Raw genomic sequence first — 27602 nt, 5'->3', positions numbered from 1 at the left:
GCCTTCATGCTTTTGCTTATGCTTTTTCTCCTGACTACAATGTCCTTCCCTTTCTTAGAGTCTCTCCCAATCCTCCTTACCTCTCCGCGTCCTTTCTACATCTCACTCCTCTCATCACTGGACTCTGAAGTGTCTTCTGTCTTCTCTGAACATGGCAGACCCTTGAAGATGGCACCATCATTTGGGATTTAGACATTTTTTCTTCATTGTCCTGAGTTGTTATTTATGCAATGTATGTAAAGAACTTAGCATTGTTGACACGTAATAAGATCTCAACAAATGAGGGCGCTCATGTTTTTTCTTTTTCTCCTATTTTTCTACCCAGCTATTGATCTCCCCCTATTTAATGAGCGTGTTAAATCCAGATTACCCCATCATATGTTGAAACTATCATATGAATACACATAACCTACTGAATAGTATAGCTAGCCTATCTTAAATGTGCCATTTAGCCTACATTAGCCTACAGTTGGGCAAAATCATCCAACACAAAGCCTATTTTATAAAGTATTAAATATCTTGTGTGATTTATTGACCACTGAAAGAGAAAAACAGACTGGTTGTCTGGGTACAGAATAGTTGTAAATGCACTGCTTGCTTGCTCCTGTTATTGTGTGGCTGACTGGCAGATGCATCTTGCTGCTCTGCCCAGCATCCCAAGGGAGTACTCTGCCACATATCCCTAGATATGTGAAGATCACACTTCAAAATTCAAAGTACAATTTCTGTTGGATGCATATTGTTTTTGCACCAACATAAAGTCGAAAATTCACAAGTCGAACCATTTTTTTTTTTTTTATTAATTTGACAGAGAGAAATCACAAGTAGACGGAGAGGCAGCCAGAGAGAGAGAGAGAGGGAAGCAGGCTCTCTGCTCAGCAGAGAGCCCGATGCGGGACTCGATCCCAGGACTCTGAGATCATGACCTGAGCCGAAGGCAGCGGCTTAACCCACTGAGCCACCCAGGCGCCCAGAACCTTTTTTTTTTTTAAAGATTTTATTAATTTATTTGACAGAGAGAGAGAGAGCGGGAGACGGAACCCAAGCAGGGGGAGTGGGAGAGGGAGAAGCAGGCTTCCCCCTGAGCAGGGAGCCTGATGCAGGGCTCGATGCAGGGTTTGACTGGGATCATGACCCGAGCGGAAGGCAGACGCTTAACGACTGAGCCACCCAGGCGCCCCGAGCAGAACCATCATTAAGGGAACTGTCTATACATCTACTGAAAGATCTTTAAGGGCCAAGACTTGCCTCTTTGCATTTTCTAAAGTGACCAGCCAGCTTTGCACATAAGAAGTACACAGCAAAAAAATTTGTTTTAACTACACTGGGCAAGGGACAATAATTTAAGATAAGAAATGTTTCTTGATAAAAATTTTTCCTAGTAAAATAATGAGTTTTAAGAATCAGTTAGGTATAAAACTACCCATTTAAGTTTGGAAGGAAACTTGGTTTCATTCATTCTACAGAGATCTTATCGCCCAAGAGACTTCGGGATAAACAAGCCATATCCCCTCCCAAAATGACAAGCGCCACCTTGCCAAACAAGTTAGAGCGCAATGGGAGTGGCGGGAAGATTATGAACCCTGAAAGGTAATGTGTTGGTATTTTACCTGTTATATGTTACTAGATGTATTTTTGAGTTCTATCTTGATGCAGGGCATTAAAATGAATGTGCATTCATTCCTTCATCCAGGATCCTTGAGTACATTCTACCTGCTAGGTGATTGAGATAACAGATACAGTCAGGGCTTACCATCCAGTGGGGAACCCAGACATACCTAGAATAATTAGTTGATTCAGTAGGATACTTGCTATAACAGAGATGGAAACAAAATAGCACAGAGGAGGAAACATCTAAATCTCTTTGTGGATTTACAAATACTTCCCTTTTCTTTTTCTTTTTAAAAATTTTATTTATTTATTTGTTAGAGAGTGAGAGAGCAAGAGAGAGGCAGAGAGAGCTCACGAGCAGGGGGAGCAGAGGGAGAGGGAGAAGCAGACTTCCCACTGAGCAGGGAGCTTGATGTCGGGCTCGATTCCAGGACCCTGGGATCGTGACCTGAGTTGGAGGGAGGTGGTTAATGGACTGAGCCACCCAGGCCTCCCCCTGTTGTTTCCTGTTCTTGGATATTACAATATGACACAGTTTCATATTTAGATAAAATTGGAAAGCAGCTTTGCTAAACATGGTTGGCACTTAATAAATGTTCTTTGAATCAATGGATGTATTACAAATCATCATGGCCATGTCTTCTAACAATTTTACATCAAAAGAATTCTATATTTTTTTCCTCTTTGAGGAGGACACTTTTTAAGATCTCCAATCAGTCAACTGTATGCAAGTATTTATTGAGCATCTACTATGTACCTTGCACTGTGCTGTCAACTTTGAATTTATTAATGTGTCACAATGTATCAGCTATCATATGTATTATATATGCACTTTACATATGTATGATATGTGCACTTTTATATGTAAGATGTATGCACTTGCATACATTAGGCACACTTGTTTTTTTTTTTTTTTTTTTAAGATTTTGTTTATTTATTTGACAGACAGAGATCACAAGTAGGCAGAGAGGCAGGCAAAGAGAGAGAGAGAGGGAAGCAGGCTCCCTGCCGAGCAGAGAGCCCTATGCAGGGCTCCATCCCAGGACCCTGAGATCATGATCTGAGCTGAAAGCAGACACTTAACCCACTGAGCCACCCAGGCACCCCAGCAAACTTGTTTTAAATAATCTCACTGTTATGAAAGAGAATTGAGAATTAAGTGTCTTGTTCTTTGGAATTTAGTTCAATCCAACAGACACTGAGCACCACTGCATGCCCAACATTATTCTAGATACTGAAGATACAGAGCCACACAACATATAAAAGACCATATAAACTTGCTTTCATAAAAGAGTCTTTTAGGGAGACTGATGCTGAAGAAGTAATACTCATGACAAAGACAACAGAAGAAAGTACGGAAGCTGCAAAGAGGAGGGAGAGTAATTAATTGTTAGGGATTATTAATAAAGGCTTCCTATTGGTGTGGGCCAAAAAATGGTTTTTGTGCTGATCATTAAAGTAATATCTGTAATAAAGTAATATCTGATCAATAAAGTAATATCTGATCATTAAAGTAAAAAAAAATGAGAAGAGCAAAAGATACAAAAAATCAGTCATAACCCCATAAGTAGATGAAACTTTCTGCTAATATTGTGGTATATATTCTTCATTTTAATGCGTATACAATATATACATATATTTATACTTGAAACCTGTACACATTTTAAGTACAACTGAGATCATATCATATGAAGCTTTGTTTACCACAATAAGTGGTAAACATTTCCCCATGGCTTTAAATATCTCAGGATATAAACAGATAATTGCATATCATTTCAGTGATTTAACCTTTTGTTTGACCAGTCTGCTTTTGTATATTCCGATGATATTTAGTTTTTAAAATATTATAAATAATATTGGGATAATATAACTACACAGAAGTCTCTGCACACATTTGAATATCCTATAGGATAAAAACTTTAACCTAAAATTTTTGAGATAAGAGATGGGCCCATTTTTCATTGTCTTTGATACATGTTAGCAATTATTTTCAGGAAGGTTGTATCAAATTATCTTCCCAGGAGCAGAAATATATGATTATTGTTACTCTCTCACCTTATTCAAATGTCGTCTTGGTGGAGCATCCCTGGGGATTCTGCTTATGGTTTAATACATTCTGTCCCTCCAGCACTGCAAGGCATTTATCACCATCATGCGTACTATTGAATTCATTCATTCATCTTGTTTACCAACTGGCTGTCAGTTCCTATCAGAAGGTCAATTCCATTAGGCCCAGGATTTCTCTTTCTTTCTTTTTTCCTATGTTTTGTTGTTCACTGCACCTCCCATGCCTAATACAGTGCATATAATAAGCACAATTCATTTTATAGAGTGAATAAATTTTATCCCAGTTTCACAGAATTGGTAACTGAGGCTTTGCAAGGTGACTCAGCCTTCCTAATGGCATCAGCTTATAAGCAAAAAAGCGGGATTCAAACCCAAGTTTATTTGCTATGACGCATGGGTTCTTAACCTCTATGCATAGAGATTCTCTGCAAAAAAAAAAAAAAAGGTATTTTTATTTCTTTTATATTTATACTTGCCTCTAAAATTGTCATGGCTCATGTCAGACTGCTTTAAACATTAATTAGTGTTGCACTGTTTTTATAGTTTGTCATCTCCAGGTTGTTTGAAAAGTGAAATGAAGCCTAAACTTTCTCCAGTCCCCACCTGCCAGGATCATAATAAGGCAGGACAGGTACTGTGTTTTCAAACCAACAAAAAAAATCCAATCAGAATCTTTCTCACTTCTGTTTCTCAATGAGAATTATGGGAATTGCTCTTTTTTTCAATGTATGGATTTAGCTCATGTACTCAGCACCCTAAATTGGACTTTAATAAATCTTTCTACTAGTCAAAATCTACTGGGGTTAACAGAAGTAGGGTTGGGATATCTCTTTCTAATTTTGCGTTGCTATAAATGCTTCTGATCAAATGAGAGTTCAGTATGTCCTCTTGGGTATTTTGGGGGCCCTCTCTACAAATCTCAATTTATTAATCGTCATTCATACATCCTTTTATGAAGTATGTTGCTTGACGTACTCAATCTTTGGAGAGCTTATGAAGGGATTGTGAAGGCAAAAAAGGAAAAGGCAAGAATTAATATGTCTTCAAACCTGGTATCGTAGGAGATGTGTTATGTGTGTTTGCAACGAGCGCAGCGCAATTCCCCATTGTGCTACAGTGAGGAAAGGAAGAGGAGAGAGATAGAAGATGAGCGACTCATTCAGCAGTATCAAATCCTGAGGGATCAAGAGGCTCTCTTAAAACAGCAGGTAGTTCAACAGCTTGATTAAAGAGTGCTTAACATGGGACAGTAGAACATGATTATAAAGTGCCATTTAAAATGCTCCATTAGGGGACGCCTGGGTGGCTCAGTTGGTTGGACGACTGCCTTCGGCTCAGGTCATGATCCTGGAGTCCCGGGATCGAGTCCCGCATCAGACTCCCAGCTCCATGGGGAGTCTGCTTCTCTCTCTGACCTTCTCCTCGTTCATGTTCTCTCTCACTGTCTCTCAAGTAAATAAATAAAATATTTAAAAAAAAAATAAAATGCTCCATTAGGTGCTTGGATGGCTTAGTTGGTTGGGTGTCTGACTCTTGATTTCTGCTCAGGGCTTGATCTCAGGGTTGTGGGTTCAAGCCCCATATTGGGCTCCAAGCTGGGCATAGGGCCTACTTAAAAAAAAAAAAATCCCCCCAAACCAACTTAAATATATCTGTTCTGTAACATATTTGATCATTTACTTACTGCGGGATTAAAACGTAGGCTGTATCCAGTTTTCACTAATAACGAGCAACACTGGGATGAACACCCAAGCAGCTGAATGTTTGCACCTGTTGCTGATTTCTCCCTCTCCTCCACCCCCAAGGATTGAATTTTAAAGGTAGAATTCCTGGATTGATATGGTTTAAATTGTGATTTCTAATAAGACATAATCAAAGCTTTTCCCTTCAAAATCATGGCCTACCTAAGCAAGGAAAGAGAGAATAGCATGTTCACATTTGCACTATCCAGATTTCTGAGGTCTCCAATAATTGACCCTACTACTGCTTCTTGCATTTGTGGTATCAAGGAACTACTTACGAAATCTTCCATTCCCTCTTATGATTCCCATAGAGGTGATGCCTAAAGCTCCAAAACAGGAAATTAAAAAAAACCTTCCCCAACCTACTTTTATAGATCTAAGAAGACATCAGAAAGTGCCTTGCCTCCAAAAGGCAAGTTCTATCTTGGTTAGATAATTATAATGTAATAGAATTAAAATTTTAAAGGCTCTATGTCAATATGTGATTTTTTTCTCAAAGATGAGAAGTCTGGCTAATAGAGAACAAAATCAGAAAAATGCTGCCTACAACCTTGGAGTTGCTGAAGCTATAAGAATCCACAAGAATGAGAAACCTGAATTTTATGTGAGTGTTTCCAAAATTTCTGTTGCCAAGACCTGCCCCATCCAGGAGTGTTTGGATCTATTCTCTGTGCTGCAGGCTGTACCATTGTGTAGGTGGCCGAGGTGAAAAGTGGGTTGTGCAAGTCTGTAGCCTTGTTCTGGGTCAGGAGTTGTCCAGCGTCTGTGTCCAGACTCTTCACATCTGCAGTACAGTCTCTGTTCGATACTATGATACTTGTTAATGATAGTAATTCTCAGCTAAGCCCTGGGACGGGTGGTGGGGGGCAGTGTACTACAGTAATGCCCCAGGAGCCGTGGATCTGGAGAGCCAGTATGACCTGGAAGCTTGCTGGAAATGCAGAGTTGAGGAGCCCCATCCCTCCAGAGTGGGACTCTACATTTGAATAAGATCCTCCTGCGATTTGTAGGTGCAAGTTAAGTTTGAACAACCCAGCTCTTCTGTGGAGGTGAGCCACCTACCTCACCACTGATTTCATGTTATCAATAACTGTGCACCTGCCTTTATTTTGCTGAATCTTTCTCCCTTCACACCACTGTCTAGGTGGTCTGACACACGGGACATAACTCTAATAAAATACCTTTTCTTTATTCATCACCAAACATTTATTGGACTCCGTGCTCATGGCTAGGAATACAAAGAGGAATAAGACAAGGTCCCTCCTGGAAGAGGCCTCAGGTTACTGGAGGAGACAGGTTTGAAGTGCTAAGAGTGTGGTATCATAAATGCTATGATATATCTTTGAACAGGGCAGCATGTGAGCAAAGAGTCACTTGACCCAGACCAGAAATGTGCGGGACTTCCTTGTATAAAGGAGTTGGGTAAAGCAGGGGATGGTGCGAGAACCTTCCAGGGAGGGATAGCAGGGAGGGAGGAAGAAGACATGATACTTTTGAGATTCAAGCCTGATTCTTTTCTCTTCTTACATATAAGTTCCAGATTACGATTATTGCTGCCTACTTTGTTAGTAGGCATCCTACTGCCTACTTTGCCTACAAAGATACATCCTCTTTGCACACATCTTAAAAAGATCAAAACAGAATTTATTTATTTATTTATGTTTAAAACATTTTAAAATTTAGATTCAATTAATTAACATATAATGTATTATTGGTTTCAGAGGTACAGGCTTGTAATTCATCAGACTTATATAATGCCCAATGCTTATTACATCACATGCCCTCCTTAATATCCATCATCCAAGTTACCCCATCCCTCCACGCTCCTCCCCAAATCAGAACTTTTTAAAAAATTTTTTAAAGATTATTTATTTATTTATTTGACAGAGAGAGATGACAAGCAGGCAGAGAGGCAGGCAGAGAGAGGGGAGGAAGCAGGCTCCCTGCTGAGCAGAGAGCCCGATGCGGGGCTCGATCCCAGGACCCTGGGATCATGACCTGAGCTGAAGGCAGCGGCTTAACCCACTGAGCCACCCAGGCGCCCCCCCCAAATCAGAACTTTTTTTTTTTTTTAAAGATTTTATTTATTTATTTGACAGAGAGAAATCACAAGTAGGCAGAGAGGCAGGCAGAGAGAGAGAGAGAGGAGGAAGCAGGCTCCCTGCTGAGCAGAGAGCCCGACGCGGGACTCAATCCCAGGACCCTGAGATCATGACCCGAGCCGAAGGCAGCGGCTTAACCACTGAGCCACCCAGGCGCCCAGAACTTTTTTTTTTTTTTTTTTTTTAAAGATTTTATTTATTTATTTGACAGAGAGATTACAAGTAGGCAGAGAGGCAGGCAGAGAGAGAGGAGGAAGCAGACTCCCCGCTAAGCAGAGAGCCCGATGCGGGACTCGATCCCAGGATCCTGAGATCATGACCTGAGCCGAAGGCAGCGGCTTAACCCACTGAGCCACCCAGGCGCCCCCCCAAATCAGAACTTTTGATCCCTCTCCTCACCTGTCCTTCTCTTTGCCTCCCCATTTCAGTGAGGGGCATCACCTGGCAGACAGTTGCACAAAGCCCAAACCAAGGAGTGATCCCAGATTGCTGCTCCCCTGTCCCCATCCAGCCATCCTCAAGCACAGTTGCCTTTACTGCCCAAATGTATCCCAGGTCTTCACATCCCTTCATCTCCAGGGTTACCAGCGCATCCTAGTACAAGCCACATTATAAGGCTCAGCTTCTGAAACACTTCCCTGGTTAGGTTTGCTGCTGGCCTTCTTCCCCTTTACAATCTATTCTCCACACTGCAGTCAAGTGATCTTTTAAAACTTAACCCAAACATAACATTCTCCTGTTTAAAACGTCTAACGGTCTCCCGGTGAGTTAAAACAAAATCTAAACTCTTTACCTTGACCTATCAGGTCCCTATGGCCCTGCCTTCCTCTTTGAGCTCTCCTACTTCTTCCTCTTGCTCACTGTGCTTCAGCCATGTAGACCTTCCTTCTGCTCATTAAACATGCCTAACTCATTTTCATCTAGGGCCTTTGCACTTGCTGTTCTTTCAAGTATGGGACACAGGTCACCTGATATTTGCAGTGGAGGTGTTCAGCCAACTTTACTGAAAGGACTTCTCTAATAACCAACTGCTTTAGCTCTGTTTCCACCCACTTGCTATGATAAAGGCTTCCTAGCACTTAATCCCTACCTTAAAAGATGATATATTGTTCACTTGTTCCCTATCTCCTGTAACGGAAGGCAGACTCCATGCACCAGGCTCTCTGTGGATCTCCGTCAGTGTCTACAATGGCCAGGCCCAGAGCGGGTATTCAGTTCTCCCTCTCCCACATCTGCTCAGTCCTTGCTCATGCTTTTGCTCTCACTCAGAACTCCTTCTTTCCACCTGTGTGTTGTGCGAGCTCAGGACCTCCTCCATGATATCCTGTTTCATTTCTCTCTCTGGTATGGGGTTTCGTCAGTTCTGCTCAGGTTCGTCCTTGAGCACACTCCCATTGTTCTGTGGGTTGTCTCAACACTAGCTGGTCAGTGTGTTGAGGACTGGGCAAATACTGTAAATTAATAATTGACTTTAGTCTTCTGCATTACTACCTTTATTCTTTGTTGATTTTTGGTATTTTAGAGTAAATGCATTGCTTCTCTTTCATTCCAGAAATCTTTCCTCTTTGATAAACGGCCACTCAGTCCTGAGATTAATGCTCTAAAACAAGAAGAATATTCCCAAAATCTCCTGAAACAAATGGATAACAGACGAGAAAAAGAAATAAAGCAAAGACAAAACAGAGAGTTGATGGAGCGCCTAGAACAAGTACAACTCACAGAGGAGTGAGTCTAACTGACAGGCCCTGAAAAACGGGTTCAGAATTTTCCTGTGAAGCTTATTTCCATGTGGGATTGAATCAGCCTCGGTAGTTTCATGAGCATAGCTCTAACCGACTGTGCAAACCAACCCAGCTAGCAGCCAGCGTGACATTTCTTTAGAAAAAATGAAAAGGCTGTCATTATTATAATGACCATTAGAGTAAGGATTAGCAGTCTGTAATTCGCGATCGAGGATCCTTTTGTATTGTGTTGTGATCGCTGATACTGGCAGGTGGAGGAAGGGACTTGTCTTGAAAAAACAGCACACCCAGCTACTCCCCACTGATCTCAAGGCAATCTGGCGTTTTGTTGTAAGTAGAGGTGTCTCTACTTTTGGTGTACGTAGGGGTAGGATGAAGTAGTAAGGGTAGGCGTGTGTGGGGGATGTAAGCAGGGTAAAACCAGGCATATGTAAGAAATGCTTCCCCTCTGCTTGTACCCACAGCTCCTTGGTTGACATTGTCTCTTTTTCAGCCCAAACTTGGGGGAATATTAGTCCCAATTACAAATTTTCAGGAATGAGAATCTGATTGGTCTTGCTTAGGTCACCTGAGGCCTGGGATAGGGTCAGAGTTGCCTAAGGGGGTCCTGTTTCTATAACTGTGGTCAGGAGAGCAATTAAAGAGGTTACTGTAGTGGGAAAGAGACTCTTAAAGAGTACACTGGTTTTTATGACCAAAGATTTACTTTTCTATAAAATGTATATGTTCCATTATACTCACTTTATGGATCATGTGGGTTCTCTGTGGGTTGCCTGTAACAGAATCATAATTTATAACAGGAAAGATCACTTTTCTTAAAAAGGAATCATATGGTGAATCATTTTATAGAGTGAATAGACGCTTCCTGCTTTCCTATCTAGGTTTTTGTTCTAAAGCATGGTGGGTGGAGGGCTACCTGTTTCAGGGGTAGTGGGTTCGGACAGAATGGTCAATCCCCTGCTTACATCTGTCCTGTCTGTCCTGTATTCAACACACTTTCCACTAGCCTTTGGATCTGTTCCTCCTTTCTTCATTAAAATGAAAGCTCTAGGCGGAAATACCACTTTTTATATACCAGTCTCTCACTCCTATTGATACTTAGGAAACAGGTTTTAGTGCTGCTAGTCTCTATTACCAGAGACAGCAACACACTGTGCACCCCGCTTCTCTTACTCCTAACTGCCAGACTCGCTGCACAAAGAGCCCAGTATATAAAAGATAAGATGGAAGAAACACAGTGTTACAAGAGAGCTTTGGATGCACAGGTAAGGGGACAACTGTTATCTTAAAAATTATGCTGTGCTTCAAGTAGCATTCTAAAAATCTGTATAAGAGCTCTCATGTGATGAGTAGCCTTATATGTTACCCATTTTGTGGTTTGGGGGGCCCTCGTTCCTTCCTCTAAGGGGGGAGGGTTGGTATTTTACTGTGCTGCGGTGTTGTGCGTACGGTTTATTGCCTGGTAGAATTCTGGTCTGCACGATGTGTGTCCCTGTTTCAGATAAAGAACAAACCCCTGCAACTTCCCATGTTTGAGCCAGACTCTAGTGAGCCCATCTTTGGTAAGGATGAGGGTGAGCTGATGGTGGAAAAGCAAAAGCAAGAACAGAATTACATGAAGCACCAGCTGGAGGCCGCTGCCAGCCACAGGAGGAGAACCATCCTGCAGCAGCTGGTGGAACAGAAGCGGGATTTGCAGATGCTTCGGAGGACACAGAGAGAGTGAGAGAGCCCAGATCTTCCTCCTTCCCCCCTTCTCCTGCTCCCCTTTCCATCTTCCTGTTCTTTCTCTCTCTCTCTCTCTCTCCCTCCTACAACAGCAAGAAGCAAAAACAATAGTGAACACACAGAGGAGTGACTGTGTGCAAAATATTGTTCTGAGCTTATCAGATCCGTCACCTTGGTTTGTCCTTACAATTCACCCCATGAAGAAAAGGCATTGATCAGAAAACCCAACCAACCAGACCGGATCCTCCTCCTCCCTCCAGTTAACGCTCCATGTTTTTCCCTTCCCTTTGCAGTACAGCTTCTTAAAAGAGTTGTCCAGGTCAGCACGATCCATTGGAAATACAATGTGAGCGACAAACGTGCTGCTGTGCTCAACTAGACACCCACCTGAAACTGGGGCTCTTTCTCAGCCTCCAATAAAGCCCCTTCCTTCAAAGAACTGTTGATGTAGTGAGCTGTACTTAGGGCGGGCGAGGTGTGGTGAAGGTGGCAGGGTGGGCAAGGCAGGACTTGATGCCCTATCAGCGAAAATATATGAAAATTCAACCATCAGACACCCAGTTTCTTTTTTTCTTTCCTTTTGATTTGATGAGTCTATACATTTTACTATGCTCACCAGAAGCGTAGCGACCATCTGTCCTGGTAAATTGCTCTTAACGATGTCATGCTGTGCCTTTTATTGCCTTATTCATTCCATAACTAGAAGCCTATATGTCCCACTCCCCTTCACCCATTTTGCCTGACCCTCCATGCCCCTCCTTTTTGGCAGGCTTCCAGTTTGTTCTCTATTGAGTCTGCTTTTTGTTTGTTTATTCATATTTTTTACAGTCATATGGTATTTGTCTTTCTCAGTCTGACTTGTTATTTCACTTAGCATGAAACCCTTTAGGTCCATCCATGTTGTCTCAAATGGCATGAATTCATCCTTTTTAATAGCAGTATAATATTCCATGATGTGTGTGTGTGTGTGTGTGTGTGTGTGTGTGTGTGTGTGTGTGTATGTATGGATGGATAGATAGACAGATAGATAGATACCACATTTTTCCTACCCATTTGTCTATTGATGGATACTTAGGTTGCTTCCATATCTTGGCTACTGTAAACAATGTTGCAGTAAATGTAGGGGTACAGGTATCTTTTTGCATTAGTGTTTTCATTTTCTTTGGGTAAATACCCAAAGGTAGAATTACTAGATCATATGGTAGTTCTATTTTTAATTTTTTGTGGAACCTCCATACTGTTTTCACAGTGCTTGCACAAATTTATATTCCAACCAATACTCCATGAGGGTTCCTTTTTAGCCACATCCTTGCCAACACCTGTTTCTTGTCATTTTGATTTTAGTTATTCTGATTGGTGTAAAGTGATATCTCATTGTAGTTTTGATTTGCATTTCTCTGATGATGAGTGGTGTTAAACTCTGCCATTTCCAAGCTGTATGACCTGGGCCAAAATACATGTGGGGTCTTTGAGCCCTCTTTTCCTCACATGAAAATAAGGATAACATACCTGTTGAACCTGCCCTACCTCTCCCTACTGTGAGAAAAACGTGAGAGTATGTATTTGAGAACATTTTTGGAAACTGCAGAGGTCTGAACAAATATGAACTGTGGTGTTGGTTATCTCTCTTGTTGAAGCTCTGGTCACAGACCACCCCCCCCCTTTTCTGTAGGGGTCAGATCCTTGTCTTCCATTTCTATCCTTCACGTGGTATCCCAGATTCTCTCACTTATCTCTCTCTCTCTCTCTCTCTTTTTAAGATTTTATTTATTTATTTGACAGAGAGATAGAGCCAGAGAGCATAAGTGAGGGGCTGGGGGTGGGGGGATGGCAGAGAGAGAAGGAGAAGCAGGCAGAGCCCAATGCGGGGCTCGATCCCAGGACTCTGGGATCATGACCTGAGCTGAAGGCAGACACTGAACCAGCTAAGCCACCCAGGAGCCCCCTCACTCAACTCTTTTCCAACTTCCCTGTCTCTTGTTCATCTCAAGATGTCATCTTAAAGCCTCCTGTGGCAAGTAAAGGGTCACTTTCAGAGGAGATAATTTAGTCAGTGTGATCTAAACAGGCCTGCTAAAGTATTCTTTTTTTTTTCTTAAAGATTTTATTTATTCATCTGACAGATCACAAGTAGGCAGAGAGGCAGGCAGAGAGAGAGGGAAGCGGCTCCCCACCAATCAGAGAGCCCTATCTGAGGCTCTATCACAGGACCCTGAGATCATGACCTGAGCCGAAGGCACAGGCTTAACCCACTGAGCCACCCAGGTGCCCCTACAGTATTCTTTTTCTTTAAACTTTTCTGCTTTTGTTTATAAAAAATAGAACAATTCATGTTCATTAAAATAAGTCAACTGGTAGAATAAAACAAGGTTAATAGTCTCCCCCAGCCTTCTATATTTTTTCCTACTCTTTACAAATATCTTCACACAATACCCACATATATATTTTCCTTCTACTTTTGTAAATGAAAATTACCTTTTACTTTTGTAAATGAAAAGACCTATGAGATCGTATACATTACTCTGCAGCCCAACTTTTCTTTAACCTAATAATGCATCATTAATTTATAGTTAGGTCAGTACACAGAAGCAAAATTAATTCATTCTTTATTGGCAGCATAACATCTATAACATGGATTACTATAATTTAATCATAATAAAATTTAATTAATTTAATTATTGTAATTTAACTTTTACACTATTGATGAAAATTCACTCGGCTTCCAGCTGGTTTGCTATTACAACAACTTTTGTATTAAACATTTTAAATATATATCTTTATATTGGTTCTTTTGTTTCTGTTGGATAAAATCCTAAAAGCGGAGCTGCTGGATCAACTGTATGGCACATTTTAAATATTACCAGATACCAGCAGTTTGCTTTCTAAAAAGGTAAGGCGAGTTCCCTCCACCAGTCTTGTGAGAATCCTCGTGGTCTCCCCTGTGGCCCAGTTCATTTTCTCACTTGCTTAGCATCTAAATTAAACTGACTTTTAAAATTCTCCCTTTACAAAGAATATAATAGTAGCCGAAAAGCATATGCAAAGATGCTCAACTTCCCTAATCACTAAGGGAAAGAACATCAAAACCATGGTGAGGTAGCTGCTCCTTAACAAATGATCTCTGCACTCTGAAACGTGCACAGGTGAGCCTTCTTCGGCGGCCGGATGCCCTCCTTTGTCCTGTTTGGAATAGACACCATTTAGCATTTAATTAGATTTTTGCCTCTATAAGGCAGGAAGTAGTTCATGTTTCCTTGACTCTTTGCTTATCTGAACCGGAGAGAGAGGGATTCTCCACTCCAGTGAATAAAGGCACCCCAGTAGGATGGCAAGATTGCAAATGTAGCTGTGGTTGTATCACGCAATTTAATAACTTGATTCCGATCACATATCTATCCTGGAGAGCCAAGTCTATGGCAGCTGAATGAAGTAAGCAGTTAGCAAACTGTTCACTCTCCCTTTGCAACTCATTCATGCAGATGTAGGAAAACATCTTTTACTGTTTAAGATGTATATATCCCTGTAACGTAGACGGATAAGATGGCTATCTTTTCTTCCCCCTAGGGCTTTATGAAAAGAAAACATACATTTGCGAACAGTGTCATAAGGTTTCACAAGTGCAAAGATGAAATGTGCTCTCATTTATCTTGTATTATAATACTGTGCTTTGATTCTTTGTGAAATGTCCAAATCAAGAATAATTATAGATTTCTCTTTTTTTTTTTTTTTAAAGATTTTATTTATTAGAGAGAGAGAGTACAAGCAGGGGGAGCAACAGGCAGAGAGAGAAGCAGGCTCCCCACTGAGCAAGCAGCCCAATGCGGGACTCAATACCAGGACCCCTGGGATCGTGACCTGAGCTAAAGGCAGATGCTTAACCGACTGAGCCACCAAGGTGTCCCTAATTATAGATTTTTTCTTATATCACACGCACCGTGAAACATTTAACAAGTACTTCTTTTAGACTATTCAAAAGATTAGAAAGGAAGAAAACTGTCTGTTTACTGGTAGACAAAACCATTAAGATGCTATTATGTTATAAAAGGGAAAGAGAAAGAAAACCAAAACCAAAACTAAACAAATGAGGGGCGCCTGGGTGGCTCAGTGGGTTGGGCCTCTGCCTTCGGCTCAGGTCATGATCCCAGGGGCCTGGGATCGAGTCCCGCATTGGGCTCTCTGCTCGGCAGGGAGCCTGCTTCTCCTCATCTCCTCATCTCTCTCTCTGTCTGTCTCTCTGCCTATTTGTGATCTCTCTCTCTGTCAAATAAATAAATAAAATCTTAAAAAAAAAAAAAAACTAAACAAATGAAAGAAAACACAGAGAGAAAGATACTATCTCCTACTTGTTAGGATGACTACTATAAAAAACCCAGAAAATAATAGGTGTTGGCGAGGATGTAGAGAAATAGAAACCCTGTGCGCTGTTGGTGGTAATGTAAAATGGTGCAGCCACTCTGGAAAACAGCATGGCAGTTCGTCAAAAAATTAAAAATAGAATTACCATATGATTCACTAATTCCACTTCTATGTATATATCCAAAAGATTTGAAGCAGGATTTCTTTAAACTAAAGTTTTTATTTTATTTTTAAAATTTTCATTCCAATGTAGTTAACATTCAGAGTTATATTAGTTTCAGGTGTACCATGTAGTAATTCATAATTCAATGCCTCTCTGCATTACTCAATGCTTATCAAGATAATCCCCTTTACCAACTTCACCCATCTCCCATCTTTCCCTGCCACCGACACCATCTGTTTGTTCTTTATAGCTAAGAGTCTGTTCTTTGTTTTTGGTTTTGGTTTGGATTTTTTTTTTTTTTTTTTTTTTGGCTTGTCTATTGTTTTTTTCTCCTTTGTTCATTTGTTTTCTTTTTCTTTTTCTTTTTTTTTTTTTAAGATTTATTTATTTATTTGACAGACAGAGATCACAAGTAGGGAGAGAGGCAGACAGAGAGAGATGGGGAAGCAGGCTCCCTGCTGAGCAGAAAGCCCGACTCCATCCCAGGACCCTGAGACCATGACCTGAGCCAAAGGCAGAGGCTTTAACACACTGAGCCACCCACACACCCATTTGTTTTGTTTTCTTAAATTCCACATATGAGTGAAATCATCTGGTATTTGTCTTTCTCTGTCTGGGTTATTTTGTTTAGCATAATACTCTCTAGACCCATCCATGTTGCTGGAAATGACATGATTTCATTCTTTTTTATGGCTGAATAATATCTATTGTGGGTGTGTGTATATATACACCAATATACACCACATCTTCTTCTTCTTTTTTTTTTTTTTTAAGATTTTATTTATTTATTTGACAGACAGAGATCACAAGTAGGCAGAGAGGCAGGCAGAGAGACAGGAGGAAGCAGGCTCCCTGCTGAGCAGAGAGCCCGATGCGGGGCTCGATCCCAGGACCCTGGGATCATGACCTGAGCGGAAGGCAGAGGCTTTAACCCACTGAGCCACCCAGGCGCCACCTACACCACATCTTCTTTATCCATTCATCAATAGACACTTGGGGTGTTTTCATAAATGGCTATAGTAATAACATTACAGTAAATACAGGGATGCATTATACCCCTTCAAAGTAGTGTTGTTTTTTACCCCCCTTTGGGTAAATACCCAGTAATGTGATTACTTGGATTGTAAGGTAGTTCTATTTTTAATTTTTTATTTTTTATAAACATATATTTTTATGTTTATCCCCAGGGGTACAGGTCTGTGAATTGCCAGGTTTACACACTTCACAGCACTCACCAAAGCACATACCCTCCCCAATGTCCATAACCCCACTCCCCTTATCTCAACTCCCCCTCCCCCCAGCAACCCTCAGTTTGTTTTGTGAGATTAAGAGTCACTTATGGTTTGTCTCCCTCCCAATCCTATCTTGTTTCATTTATTCTTCTCCTACCCACTTAAGCCCCCATGTTGCATCACCACTTCCTCATATCAGGGAGATCATGTGATAGTTGTCTTTCCCTGCTTGACTTATTTCGCTAAGCATGATACGCTCTAGTTCCATCCATGTTGTCGCAAATGGCAAGATTTCATTTCTTTTGATGGCTGCATAGTATTCCGTCGTGTATATATACCACATCTTCTTTATCCATTCATCTGTTGATGGACATCTAGGTTCTTTTCATAGTTTGGCTATTGTGGACATTGCTTTGAGGAACCTTCATATTGTTTTCCACAGTGGCTGCACCAGTTTGCATTCCCACCAATGGTGCCCAAGGGTTCCTTTTTATCCACATCCCCGCCAGCATTTGTTGTTTCCTGTGTTTTTGATTTTAGCCATTCTGACAGGTGTGAGGTGATACCTCATTGTGGTTTTTGATTTGAATTTCCCTGATGATGAGTGATACTGAGCATCTTTTAATGTCTGTTAGCCATCTGTAGATCTTTGGAGAAATGTCTGTTCATATCTTCTGCCCATTTTTTTTACTTGGATTTTTTTTTTTTTTTTTTTTTTTTTAGTGTTGAGTTGTTTAAGTTCTTTATATATATATATATATATATATATATATATATATATATTTAAAGATTTTATTTATTTATTTGACAGAGAGAGATCACAAGTAGGCGGAGAGGCAGGCAGAGAGAGAGGAGGAAGCAGGCTCCCCGCTGAGCAGAGAGCCCGATGCGGGACTCGATCCCAGGACCCTGAGATCATGACCTGAGCCGAAGGCAGTGGCTTAACCCACTGAGCCACCCAGGCGCCCCTCTTTATATATATTTTATTTTGATATAGTCCCAATAGTTTAGTTTTGCTTTTGTTTCCCTTGCCTCAGGAGATATATCTAGAAATATGTCATAGCCAATGTCAGAGAATTACTGCCTATGCTCTCTTCTAAGATTTTATGGTTTCAGGTCTCACATTTAGGTCTTTAATCCATTTGCAGTTTATTTTTGTGTGTGGTATATGAAGGTAGTCCAGTTTCATTATTCTGCATGTTGTTGTCCAGTTTTCCCAACACCATTTGAAGAGATTTTTTCCCATTGGATATTCTTCCCTGCTATGTTAAAGATTAATTGACCATATAGTTATGGATTTATTGCTGGGCTCTCTATTCTGTTTCACTGATCTGTGTGTCTATTCTTGTACTAGTTCCATACTGTTTTGATCACTACAGCTTTGTAATATAACTTAAAGTCTAAAATAGTGACATCTCCAGCTTTGTTTTTCTTTTTCAAGATTGTTTTAGCTATTCAGAATCTTTTGTGGTTTTCATACAAATTTTAGACTTATTTGTTCTGGTTCTGTGAAAAATGTTGGTATTTTGATAGGGATTGCGGCAAATCTGTAGATGGATTTGGGTAGCATGGACATTAAACAATATTTGTTCTTCCAATCCATAAGCATGGAATATCTTTCCATTTGTTTATGTTCAATTTCTTTCATTCTTTTCTTTCTTTTTAAGATATTATTTATTTATTTGAGAGAGAGAGCATGAGCAGGAGGGGGGCAGGGACAAAGGCTCCCCACTAAGCAAGGTCCATTCCAGGACCCTGAAATCATGACCTGAGCTGAAGGCAGACATTTAACCAACTGAGCAACCCAGGATCCCCTGTGTTAAATTTCTTTAATCAATGTTTTATAGTTTTGGGAGTACAGATCTTCCACCTCCTTCATTGTTTATTCTCAGGTATTTTATTCTTTCTGGTGCAATTGAAAATGGGATTGTTTTCTCTTTCCTTTTTTTAAGTAGGCTCCATGCCCAGTGTGGAGCCCAACATGGGGCTTGAACTCATGACACTGAGATCAAGACCTGAGCTGAGATCAAGAGTGGGACACTTAACTGACTGAGCCACCCAGGTGCCCCAGTGGGATTGTTTTCTTAATTTCTCTTTCTGCTGTTTCATTATTAGTGTATAGAAATGGAACAGATTTCTGTACATTGATTTTGTATCCTGTGACCTTACTGAATTAAATAATCAGTTCAGGTAGTTTGTTTAGTTTTTTTTTTTTGTTTTTTTTTTTGGTGGAGTCGAAAGCAGGATCTTGAGATATTTGCACTCCCATGTTCGTAACAGTGTTCAGCAGCCAAGAAATGGAAGCAATATAAATACCTAGTCACAGAGGGATGAATAAACAAGACATGTTATATATATGCAATGGACTGTTACTCAGCTTTCAGAAGGAAGGAAATTACAACACATGCTAAACATGGATGAACAGTGATGACATCACGCTAAGTAAAATAAGCCAGTCATAATAAGACAAATGTATGATTCCATTTCTGTATGGTATTCAGAGTGGTCAGATTCATGGAAACAAAGTAGAATGGTGGCTGCCAGGGGCTAGGGAGAGGGAGGAATGGGGAGTTGTTTAATAAGTACAGAGTTTCAGTTTTGCAAATGGAAAGAGTACTTTGGCTACTATATTGAGCTATACTATAAGAGCTATATTGGTTGCACAACCGTGTAAATATACTATGTATCTGTACACTTAGAAATGTTTAAGATGGTCAATTTTATGTTATGTGGTTTTACTATATTTTTTTTTTTTTTTAGATTTTATTTATTTTCTTAAGAGAAAGTATGAGGGGGCGAGAGGAGGTGCAGAGGGACGAGCAGACTCCCTGCTGAGCAGGGACCCTGACTCAGGGCTCCATTCCAGGACCCTGAGATCATGACCTGAGCCCAAGTCATGCTTTTAATGGACTGAGCCACCTAAGCACCCCTGTGTGGATTTTTACTTTTAAAAAAATACAATGAAAAGGGAAAAAAAGTTTATATGGCAGGTACCATTCGGTCATTGAGCTCCCATTGTGTGATAGGCATTGGCACTTTGTGTATATTATCTCATTTAATTTTTGTAATGACCATACAGTAGCTGAACTGTTGAATCGTGCTCATCAGAGGAAAACGTGGCTGCGCTCTCAGGACACACAAACCGGTGGCTGAGTACTTGAGCGATTTTTATCAGAGGGTCCTGACACCTAGTGGCAGTTGCTGCCTATAACACAGCGCCCTGAGAGCGGGCTAACTCAACAGTCATATATTTAGTGAAGTCCTTTCTAGACTTTAATGAGAACTGAAGGTAGGAGTTTCAGTTGGGCAAGAAATACACACACATAAATAATTTGAGCCAGCTTTAAGATGATTCATAACAGCAGGGCTGAGCATCTGGAGACCAGTAATAGAGACATTTAGCACTGGGAATTCTGGGGCATGGTACTTGGAGAGAGACTCTGCAATTGCTTCTCTGATATTGTGACCTTCACCAGTATCTCTCTCTCTCTTTTTACCTTCTTCACAATGTTAAGTTTTTTTTTTTTTTTTTGATTTTGATTTTCCTTTACCTGGTCACTTCTGTTTCTGTTCCCCTCTCTAGGGAATTCATTCATTTAAATTCCTCTCTATTCTGCCTTGTAACAAGCCTGTGGCAACTTGTGGGCTGATTACTGACAGCTGAGAGACTGGAATAAAAGGAAAGAAACCTAAAGTATAGGAAATCCATTTGAGATGATTCTTCAGTTTAGTTAAATTAGCTTCAGAGGAAATGAATGGCTTTAAAAGGCTGCATTTAACTTGAAAAAGGTTTCAATTCTGCTAATTTAAACCAGGATTGAAGATGAAAGGTCCTAGACCCATAAACTATTTGAGAGCTATAATGTTTTTAGTATTTTTCCTCGTTCTGTGTTCATGCCTTTCAGTGTATTTCAAAGAGTAGTGAACAAAACCAGAATGTTTCTGTTTAATCTACCATAAAGGGAATGGGGCTCCCAAGGTTGGTGCCTGCCCTTCCCTATATTGTAAATAGAAGCAGACCATGCTGTTCTCTCCAGGCGCCTGGCAGACCGAAATGCTGAGCTGGAGCGGGTGAACAGAATCAACCAGAGCTTGCAGGAGGACTGGGAAAGCAGTGCTGCAATGAAGAGGCAGCGGGACCTGGAGGAGAAAGCTTTCGAGAGGTGATTCCTGATTGGAACTTCAAGGGCCCTGTTTGCGGAAAAACCCCCTCTGCTCCTCATTGACTTTGCTGAGACGCTGGGATGGCAGACAGGTTTCCAGGGCCAACTTCAGTTCATTAGTTGTGGCTGCCTAGCACACCTGGTGGACAAGAGAATCCTGGTTTAGGTGGGAGCTGCTGCTCTGGTGTATTAGAAATGCCTGTTATGGAGATGGGCTTGGAGAATGCGTGATGTAGGTGACACGCTTTCCATCTCGCCCCGATCTTAGCCTCCATGTAGGGTGATTTTACTGTCATTTTGCGGACGGTAAGGAGGCATGGGGGAGGAGAGCAGGAATTCTCCTTGGAAATAACTAGGTTAGAAATAGGGAGACAGACTCCCTCTGAACACATCAAAGGCTGACAGAACAGTCATTTAAGAGCAGAGTCAGGGGGTTGTTCGTAAGACTGGCAACTGGGAAACCGAGATGCCCATGATGGAACCAACCAAGAACATCTTCTTGCCACGTTTCAGACTCGTGCCGCCTCTCCCCAGCTATCCACGAACCATCTAGAGTTAGGGAGTTTCGTCATGGCTTTGAGAATTAACACTAACTTTGAAAAGGCAGCTGATCTTTTTGTCTTACTTTTTTTCATTTGTAAAATGAGGAAAGCAAACACCGGCCTGACTTAAGCTAACAGAGGAGTTTTTGTGATCAAATAAAGGGAGGTTTGGAAGCAGGAGATGCCCAGCTGGCTTGAGCTGCAGGGAGCAGTGTGGGGGGTGGGAGGGACTGCAGGGGGCCATCCCAGGTGGGTGGTAAGCCCCTGGAGGGTGGGGAGTGGGTGTGACTTCTCTTCTGCCTCTCTTCTACCCCAGTGCCCCCCATCACCACCTTCCCCACCCTGGCACAGACTCAGGGGGCACCTAATGATGGCTGCTCGTCCTCCCTTCTCCTCAGGGCATCAGACAAGCTCTTCCTCTTGGACCAGTGTGAGAAGTACCGGCGCTGCAAACAGTGCCAGAGGCGCACCTCCAACGTGGGTGAGAGCAACCTGTGGCCCCTCAACAAGCACCTGCATGGCTCCCGGTTGTTCATATAATATCTGAAGTTTGGATCCGTGCTTTCCTGGGGACAATTTTTCTTTTTTCAGTATTTAGGTATGATGATGAAACTACCTATTTTTACTTTAGAGGGAAAAGTTATCATGCTGTTTTGGTGCTTTCAGGAAAAGATTGCTTTTTCACCCCTTAATGAAGTCACATAGGCAGGGTCTCCCCCTGGCTTCCTCCTGCCCCTACAGAACCCTGCTGCCACTGGGGGCCGGAAATGGGGGACCCGGCCTCCTCCTGGCTCCCGAGGTGCTGCTGACCCAGCCCAGCTACTCATTGACGTTGTGTAAGAAACTTGGTCTTTTCTTCATCTGTAATGAATAGTGTCCTAATAAACATTTTCTATGGACCTGCCTGTGCCTCCTGGTGAATTTTGCCATCCCTTCCCAGAGAACTGTATATGTTAACATTCCAGAGGTAGATCATTCCAGAGGGAAATCAGGTTATTGCCACAAGTGGTCAGAGCAATGCTTTCTGAGTTTTTTAGTTGAAGACACACCCAGGATTTTGTTGGCACCTTGGGGGAATCTCATTGGTGCCCCTTTTTAATTTAATTTAATTTAATTTATTTGAGAGAGAGAGGGAGAGAGCATGAGTGGGGGTGAGGAGGGGTAGGCTAGGGGGCAGAGGGAGAAACAGGCTCCCCGCTGAGCAGGGAGCCTGATGACCACGTGAGGCTGGATCCTGACCTGAGCCAAAGCAGACTTAACTGACTGAGCCCCCGAGGTGTCCCCAGCTTGGTACCCTTCTGGCCAACCATTCTGGTATAGGTTTACTGTTGGGCTGAGTGTGTACTGTGAGGGGAGTCTGGCTGGACCACCAGGCGCCGCTGCCTTCTCTCCTTGCTTCACCGGCATTCATGCTTCAACTGTTTGCGCTGTGAAAAAGGAATGTGTTTCTGCTAAAGGACTGATTTTCAGTCAAGGTAGGGGGGTGTTCTAAACCCCAAACCTCACTCCCTTATCTTCATGCTTTTCCTTTGCTCCACCTGCCCTGTCTTTCCACCTCGGGTAAACCAATGAACAAGGCAGAGTGAAGTCTAGGTTTCTGAAATACAAAAGCTAGGAATGCGGTCCCTTAGACTACTTGCTTTCTGTCTGCCACATCTTTCTTAGGAAATGGGGAAAAGTATATGTGGGTGAGACATCCAAAACATTGTTTCTCTCACAGATACAAAATAAGAATATTTGGAGCCCTGAATAGTTAAGGGGAAGTTATTTAGTCGAAGTGATATTAAGCAAATTTTGTTCCTAATGTTGTCTTTTTCTATGGAAACCAATATGCTTCGTGGGGACCGAGATTGTCTGGAAACTCTCCTCACAAGCTTCCTACAGTGCCACTTCCATTTTCTCAGAAGATCACTGTGTGGAGGACCAGTCATCACCAACCAGTATTTACAACCATAGCCTTTCCCCAGTACTGCTTGACTCACCTAGAGTCCCTACCTGCTACACCCTGGGACGACTACTCGGTCTCAAATATTTAACAAATTTGTATTAAGATATTTAAGAATATACATACTGCTTTGTTAAATAAAAAAAGACTTTAGGCAATTTCTGATAAGTTTAGGTGAAAAGATTTAACCTCATAGGCAATTTACACTGTAGGAACTAAACTTGTAATTTGTAGCGGGTACTGCCTTAGTGTGTGCCAAGCACCCAGCTAATTTTTGGTGACCTGGAGACTAAGACACTTCCGTCCCTGCCTGCCTTCAGAGCACTGACTGTGCAATGCAGAGGCGGGATGTGTAAGGAGGGAAGTACTAAGAGTGCTGTGAGTTGGTTGTTATGGAAGAGCAAGTGGCACTCTTGGAGTCAGTTGAGCGGTGGCATGGAGACTGAAAGCTCTTGGAGGAGATGAGGCCTAAAATGAATCTGTAAGGATAAATAGGATACAGCTGGGTGAGGAACGACAAGGGGTCATGGCAAGAGATGACAAGACCCTGTGTTCCTGTCTATCAAGGCTATGATGGAGACGCAGTTATATGAGTTCAGTTACAAAACCAATTTTTTTTTTTTAATCAGCCACTTTAAGAATCAACTTGTATTATGTCCCGTCATTAACACAAGTGATTTCATATAATAAAGAAAAGATGGTCTTTTTTTAAGAAAAAGTCTTCATAATTTGGTATCTTCTTTATGGATACTGACTGCTAGTCTTGTATATTAGTCCAACCATGTTATTAGGCAGGACTCGATCAGAATGTCTTTTCCTAAATCAATTTTAATTACTATCATCAATATATGCCATTCCCAGAATTATGGCACTGCCAGACGAGATTAATATACCAAAACTTGTGGACTCTTTTGGGTATCTCATGAAAAATATGGACCCATTCCTAAAAATATGTCCATTTTCACCTACAACATTTTGCATGCAATCAGAGGTTTCCTAGACCACCTGGACACAAGACCTCTTGCTCTGGATTTTCCTTCAATAGCATTACAAGCTCAAGTTATTAAAAGCGAGTTAAGTGAAGATTTTGTTTATTGAAAATGCCCTTTTAACTTTAGAGAATTATGTCCATTTTTGTCTTTTTGACTTTTCATAAGAACAGTGAGATGAGAGTTGGAACAGCCATTTGAAAACACATACTCCAGTATTTTTCAAACCCTCTAAGACTCAGTAAAAGAAATATATTTCATATTGCAACATAGAACCTGTGCTCACACCTATGACTGAGACCAAAGTTTTATCGAGCTGTGCTTACCCTTCCATCTGCAATGCATTCTGATAATTTCTATTTTATTTCATTAAAAATTCTGATTAGACCAAACAAAACTGATTTAAAAGTCCACTAATGTAAATAGATTGCATTCAGTCTAGTAAACACACTTTTAATATAATTCTTCCTTCCCCTGTGCTCTTACAGTAATGTGTAGGTTGTTGGAATTCATTAGTGGTTAAGATGGTATTATAAAGACATTCAGCCAGGAGACTGAGGAATGTTTGGGCCTTATCTTGGCATAACCTGACCACCTCCTCCTGAGGTACCCCAAGAAAAGCAGGTAACTATTTGCCAGCCCTCCCCAAAAAAGCTTAGTCCTAGAACTTCCAGTGCATTTGAGGACCCGAGAGAAAGGAGCCAGAGATAGAATGATTCAAAACCTATCCCAATGCCAAGATTGCAGGCTACGGGAGGTCTTAGAAATTTAAGAAAGAAGAAATGCTAACTAGTCGCAGACTCTGTCTTAATTCACTAGTCTGTGGGTAGAAGAGGAAGAAGTGGACCATGCACAGGCCATCTTGAACAGCCGTGTGGTTTGGGCTGTCTACTAAGGTGCCCAGTTCCCAGTTTTCTGTTGTTGCTGTGACAGATTACTACAAACCTAGTGGCTTAAAACAACATAAATGTATTCTCTTACAGTTGTAGAGGTCAGAAATCTGCAATCACTTTCATGGGGCTAGAGTCAAAGCGTTGGCAGGGTTCCTCTAAAGGTTGGGACATGAGAACCCTTTTCCTTGCCTTTTCCAGCTTCTAGAGCCCTTCTTTACCTACTTGACTCCTGGCTCTTCCTCCATCCACAAAGCTAGCAGTGGAGCATCTCCCAATCTCTCTCTGCTTCTGTTGTTACATGGCCTTCACTTCTCCTCCAGCCAAATCTCCGCCTGCCTGCCTCTCAGCAATAGTTTTGACTACCTTTAGGGCTCACCTGATTCTACAGGATAACTTGCCCATCTCAAGATCCTTAATCACGTTTGTGAAATCCTATTTGTCATAGGAGGTGATAGGCACATGTTCCAGGGGTCAGGATATGGGTGTTTAGGGGAACCAGTATTCGGCCTACCACAGGGTGGATGGGATCTAAAATCCAGCCCCAGCTCCACTGCACACATCATTCCCTGCATCAGAAGGTAGGTGTTAAGACACTTGCAGCTGCTGTTGTTTTCCCTTGGGTCTAGGCTCCATAGCTATATCTGAGGGCTTTCTTAGGGGTTTGGTTGGATTACGGAGGATTATGTTGGGGAGAAGGAAGGACATTCCACAATTCACGTGTTAAAGGGTGATACGGTTTGTTTATGATGTTCTAGTCATATTTTGTAATGTTCTTTTGGTTTTTGTACAGTCTTAAGGAGGTTTTGATATCAGGGTAGTAAGACCTCACAAAATGAGTTGAGAAATGTTTCCCTTTCTTCTATCTTTTGAAAGACACTGTATATAATTGGTATTATTTCCTTCTTACAGGAAGGAACTGAGTAATGAAAATTACTTCTGGTCTTCTTTGCTGGAAGGGTTTAAGTGATGAATTCAATTTTGGTAGGTTGCATTAAGGGCTCTCAGCTATTCCTGAATTTAAGGGCATAGGGTTGTTAGTAGTGTTCCCTTAAAATTTTTTTTAAAAATCCTATTCATTTATTTGATAGAGAGCATGAACCGGGGGAAAGGCAGAAGCAGACTCTTCACTGAGCAGGGAGCCCAACACGGGACTCCATCCCAGGACCCTGGGATCATAACCTGAGCCAAAGGCAGATGCTTAACAGACTGAGCCACCCAGGTGCCCTAAAGCTTTTTTTTTTTTTTTTTTTAAGATTTTTATTTATTTCAGACAGAGAGCAAGTGAGAGAGAGAGAGCTCGCACACGAATTGGGGGGAGGGGCAGAGGGAGAATCAGACTCCCCACTGAACAGGGAGCCCAATGCAGAACTCAATCCCAGGACCCTGAGATCATGACCTGAGCCGAGGGCAGCAGCTTAACCCACTGAGCCACCCAAGCGCCCTCAAAGAACCAGCTTTTGGTTCCATTAATTTTTCCCTATTATTTTCTTCTCAATGTGATTAATTTCTACTCTTTATTATTTTCTTTTGCTTGCCTTGAGTTTGTATCTGTGTCCCAATTTTCATCTCTTATGAGGACATCAGTTCTACTGTTAGGGCCTGCTCTACTGCCCTCATTTTAACTTAATTTAACTTGATTTCTATTATTATTTAAAAAATATTTTTATTTATTTGACACAGAGAGAGAAAATAAGCAGGAGGAGAGGTAGGCAGAGGCAGAGAGAGAGGGAGAAGCAGGCTCTCTGCTGAGCAGGAAGCCCAATGTAGAACTTGATCCCAGGACCCTGGGATCATGGCCTGAGTCTAAGGCAGAAGCTTAAAGACTGAGCCACCGAGGTGCCATAACTTAACCTCTTTAAAGGTTCTATGTCTAAAATAGTCACATTCTGGGGTTGCATGGGTGGCTCAGTCGTTAAGTGTCTGCCTTCAGCTTACTTCATTCATGATCCCAGGGTCCTAGGATCAAGCCCCTCAGCGGGAGGCCCGCTTCTCCCTCTCCCACTCCTCCTGCTTGTGTTCCCTCTCTCGCTATGTCTCTCTGCCAAATAAATAAATAAATAAAATCTTTAAAAAATGTCATATTTGGAAGCACTGGATGTTAGGACTTCAATAAATAAATTTTGAGGTATTACAATTCAGTCTATAACAGTGTATATTTTAGTCTTCATTCATCTGACAATGTCTTTATCTTGCTATTAAACCTGAAGGGCATTTTTGCTGGAAATAGCATTTTGAATGGACTTTATTCTACTGTTTTGGTTCCATAATTTCTGATGAAAAATTCAGCCTTTTGAATCATTGTTACTCTATATGTAATGTGTCTTTAT

At 41.5% G+C, this 27602-nt stretch overlaps 1 protein-coding gene across 3 annotated transcripts in view; it reads left to right on the top strand.

Moving 5' to 3' along the window:
• CCDC81 (coiled-coil domain containing 81) overlaps positions 1-22347 on the top strand; it is a 45250-nt gene extending 22903 nt beyond the window's left edge. For 2 of the 3 annotated variants that reach the window (XM_059187179.1, XM_059187189.1), the window contains exons 8-16: positions 1467-1590; positions 4222-4309; positions 4740-4886; positions 5920-6024; positions 9075-9247; positions 10451-10529; positions 10766-10986; positions 20781-20906; positions 21847-22347. In XM_059187179.1, coding sequence (XP_059043162.1) covers positions 1467-1590; positions 4222-4309; positions 4740-4886; positions 5920-6024; positions 9075-9247; positions 10451-10529; positions 10766-10986; positions 20781-20906; positions 21847-21988 — 1205 coding nt within the window. In that variant the 3' untranslated portion in view covers positions 21989-22347. Of the gene's footprint in view, positions 1-1466; positions 1591-4221; positions 4310-4739; positions 4887-5919; positions 6025-9074; positions 9248-10450; positions 10530-10765; positions 10987-11285; positions 11465-20780; positions 20907-21846 lie in introns of those variants that run through there. The other variant, XM_059187195.1, reaches the window with a different exon arrangement.
• The last annotated feature ends 5255 nt before the right edge of the window (positions 22348-27602 follow it).

This window comes from Mustela lutreola, chromosome 1, assembly GCF_030435805.1.
Source record: "Mustela lutreola isolate mMusLut2 chromosome 1, mMusLut2.pri, whole genome shotgun sequence".
Classification (NCBI taxonomy): domain Eukaryota; kingdom Metazoa; phylum Chordata; class Mammalia; order Carnivora; family Mustelidae; genus Mustela; species Mustela lutreola.
Note: the sequence above shows the minus strand (reverse complement) of the source record. Positions and strands in the feature narration are given on the sequence as shown.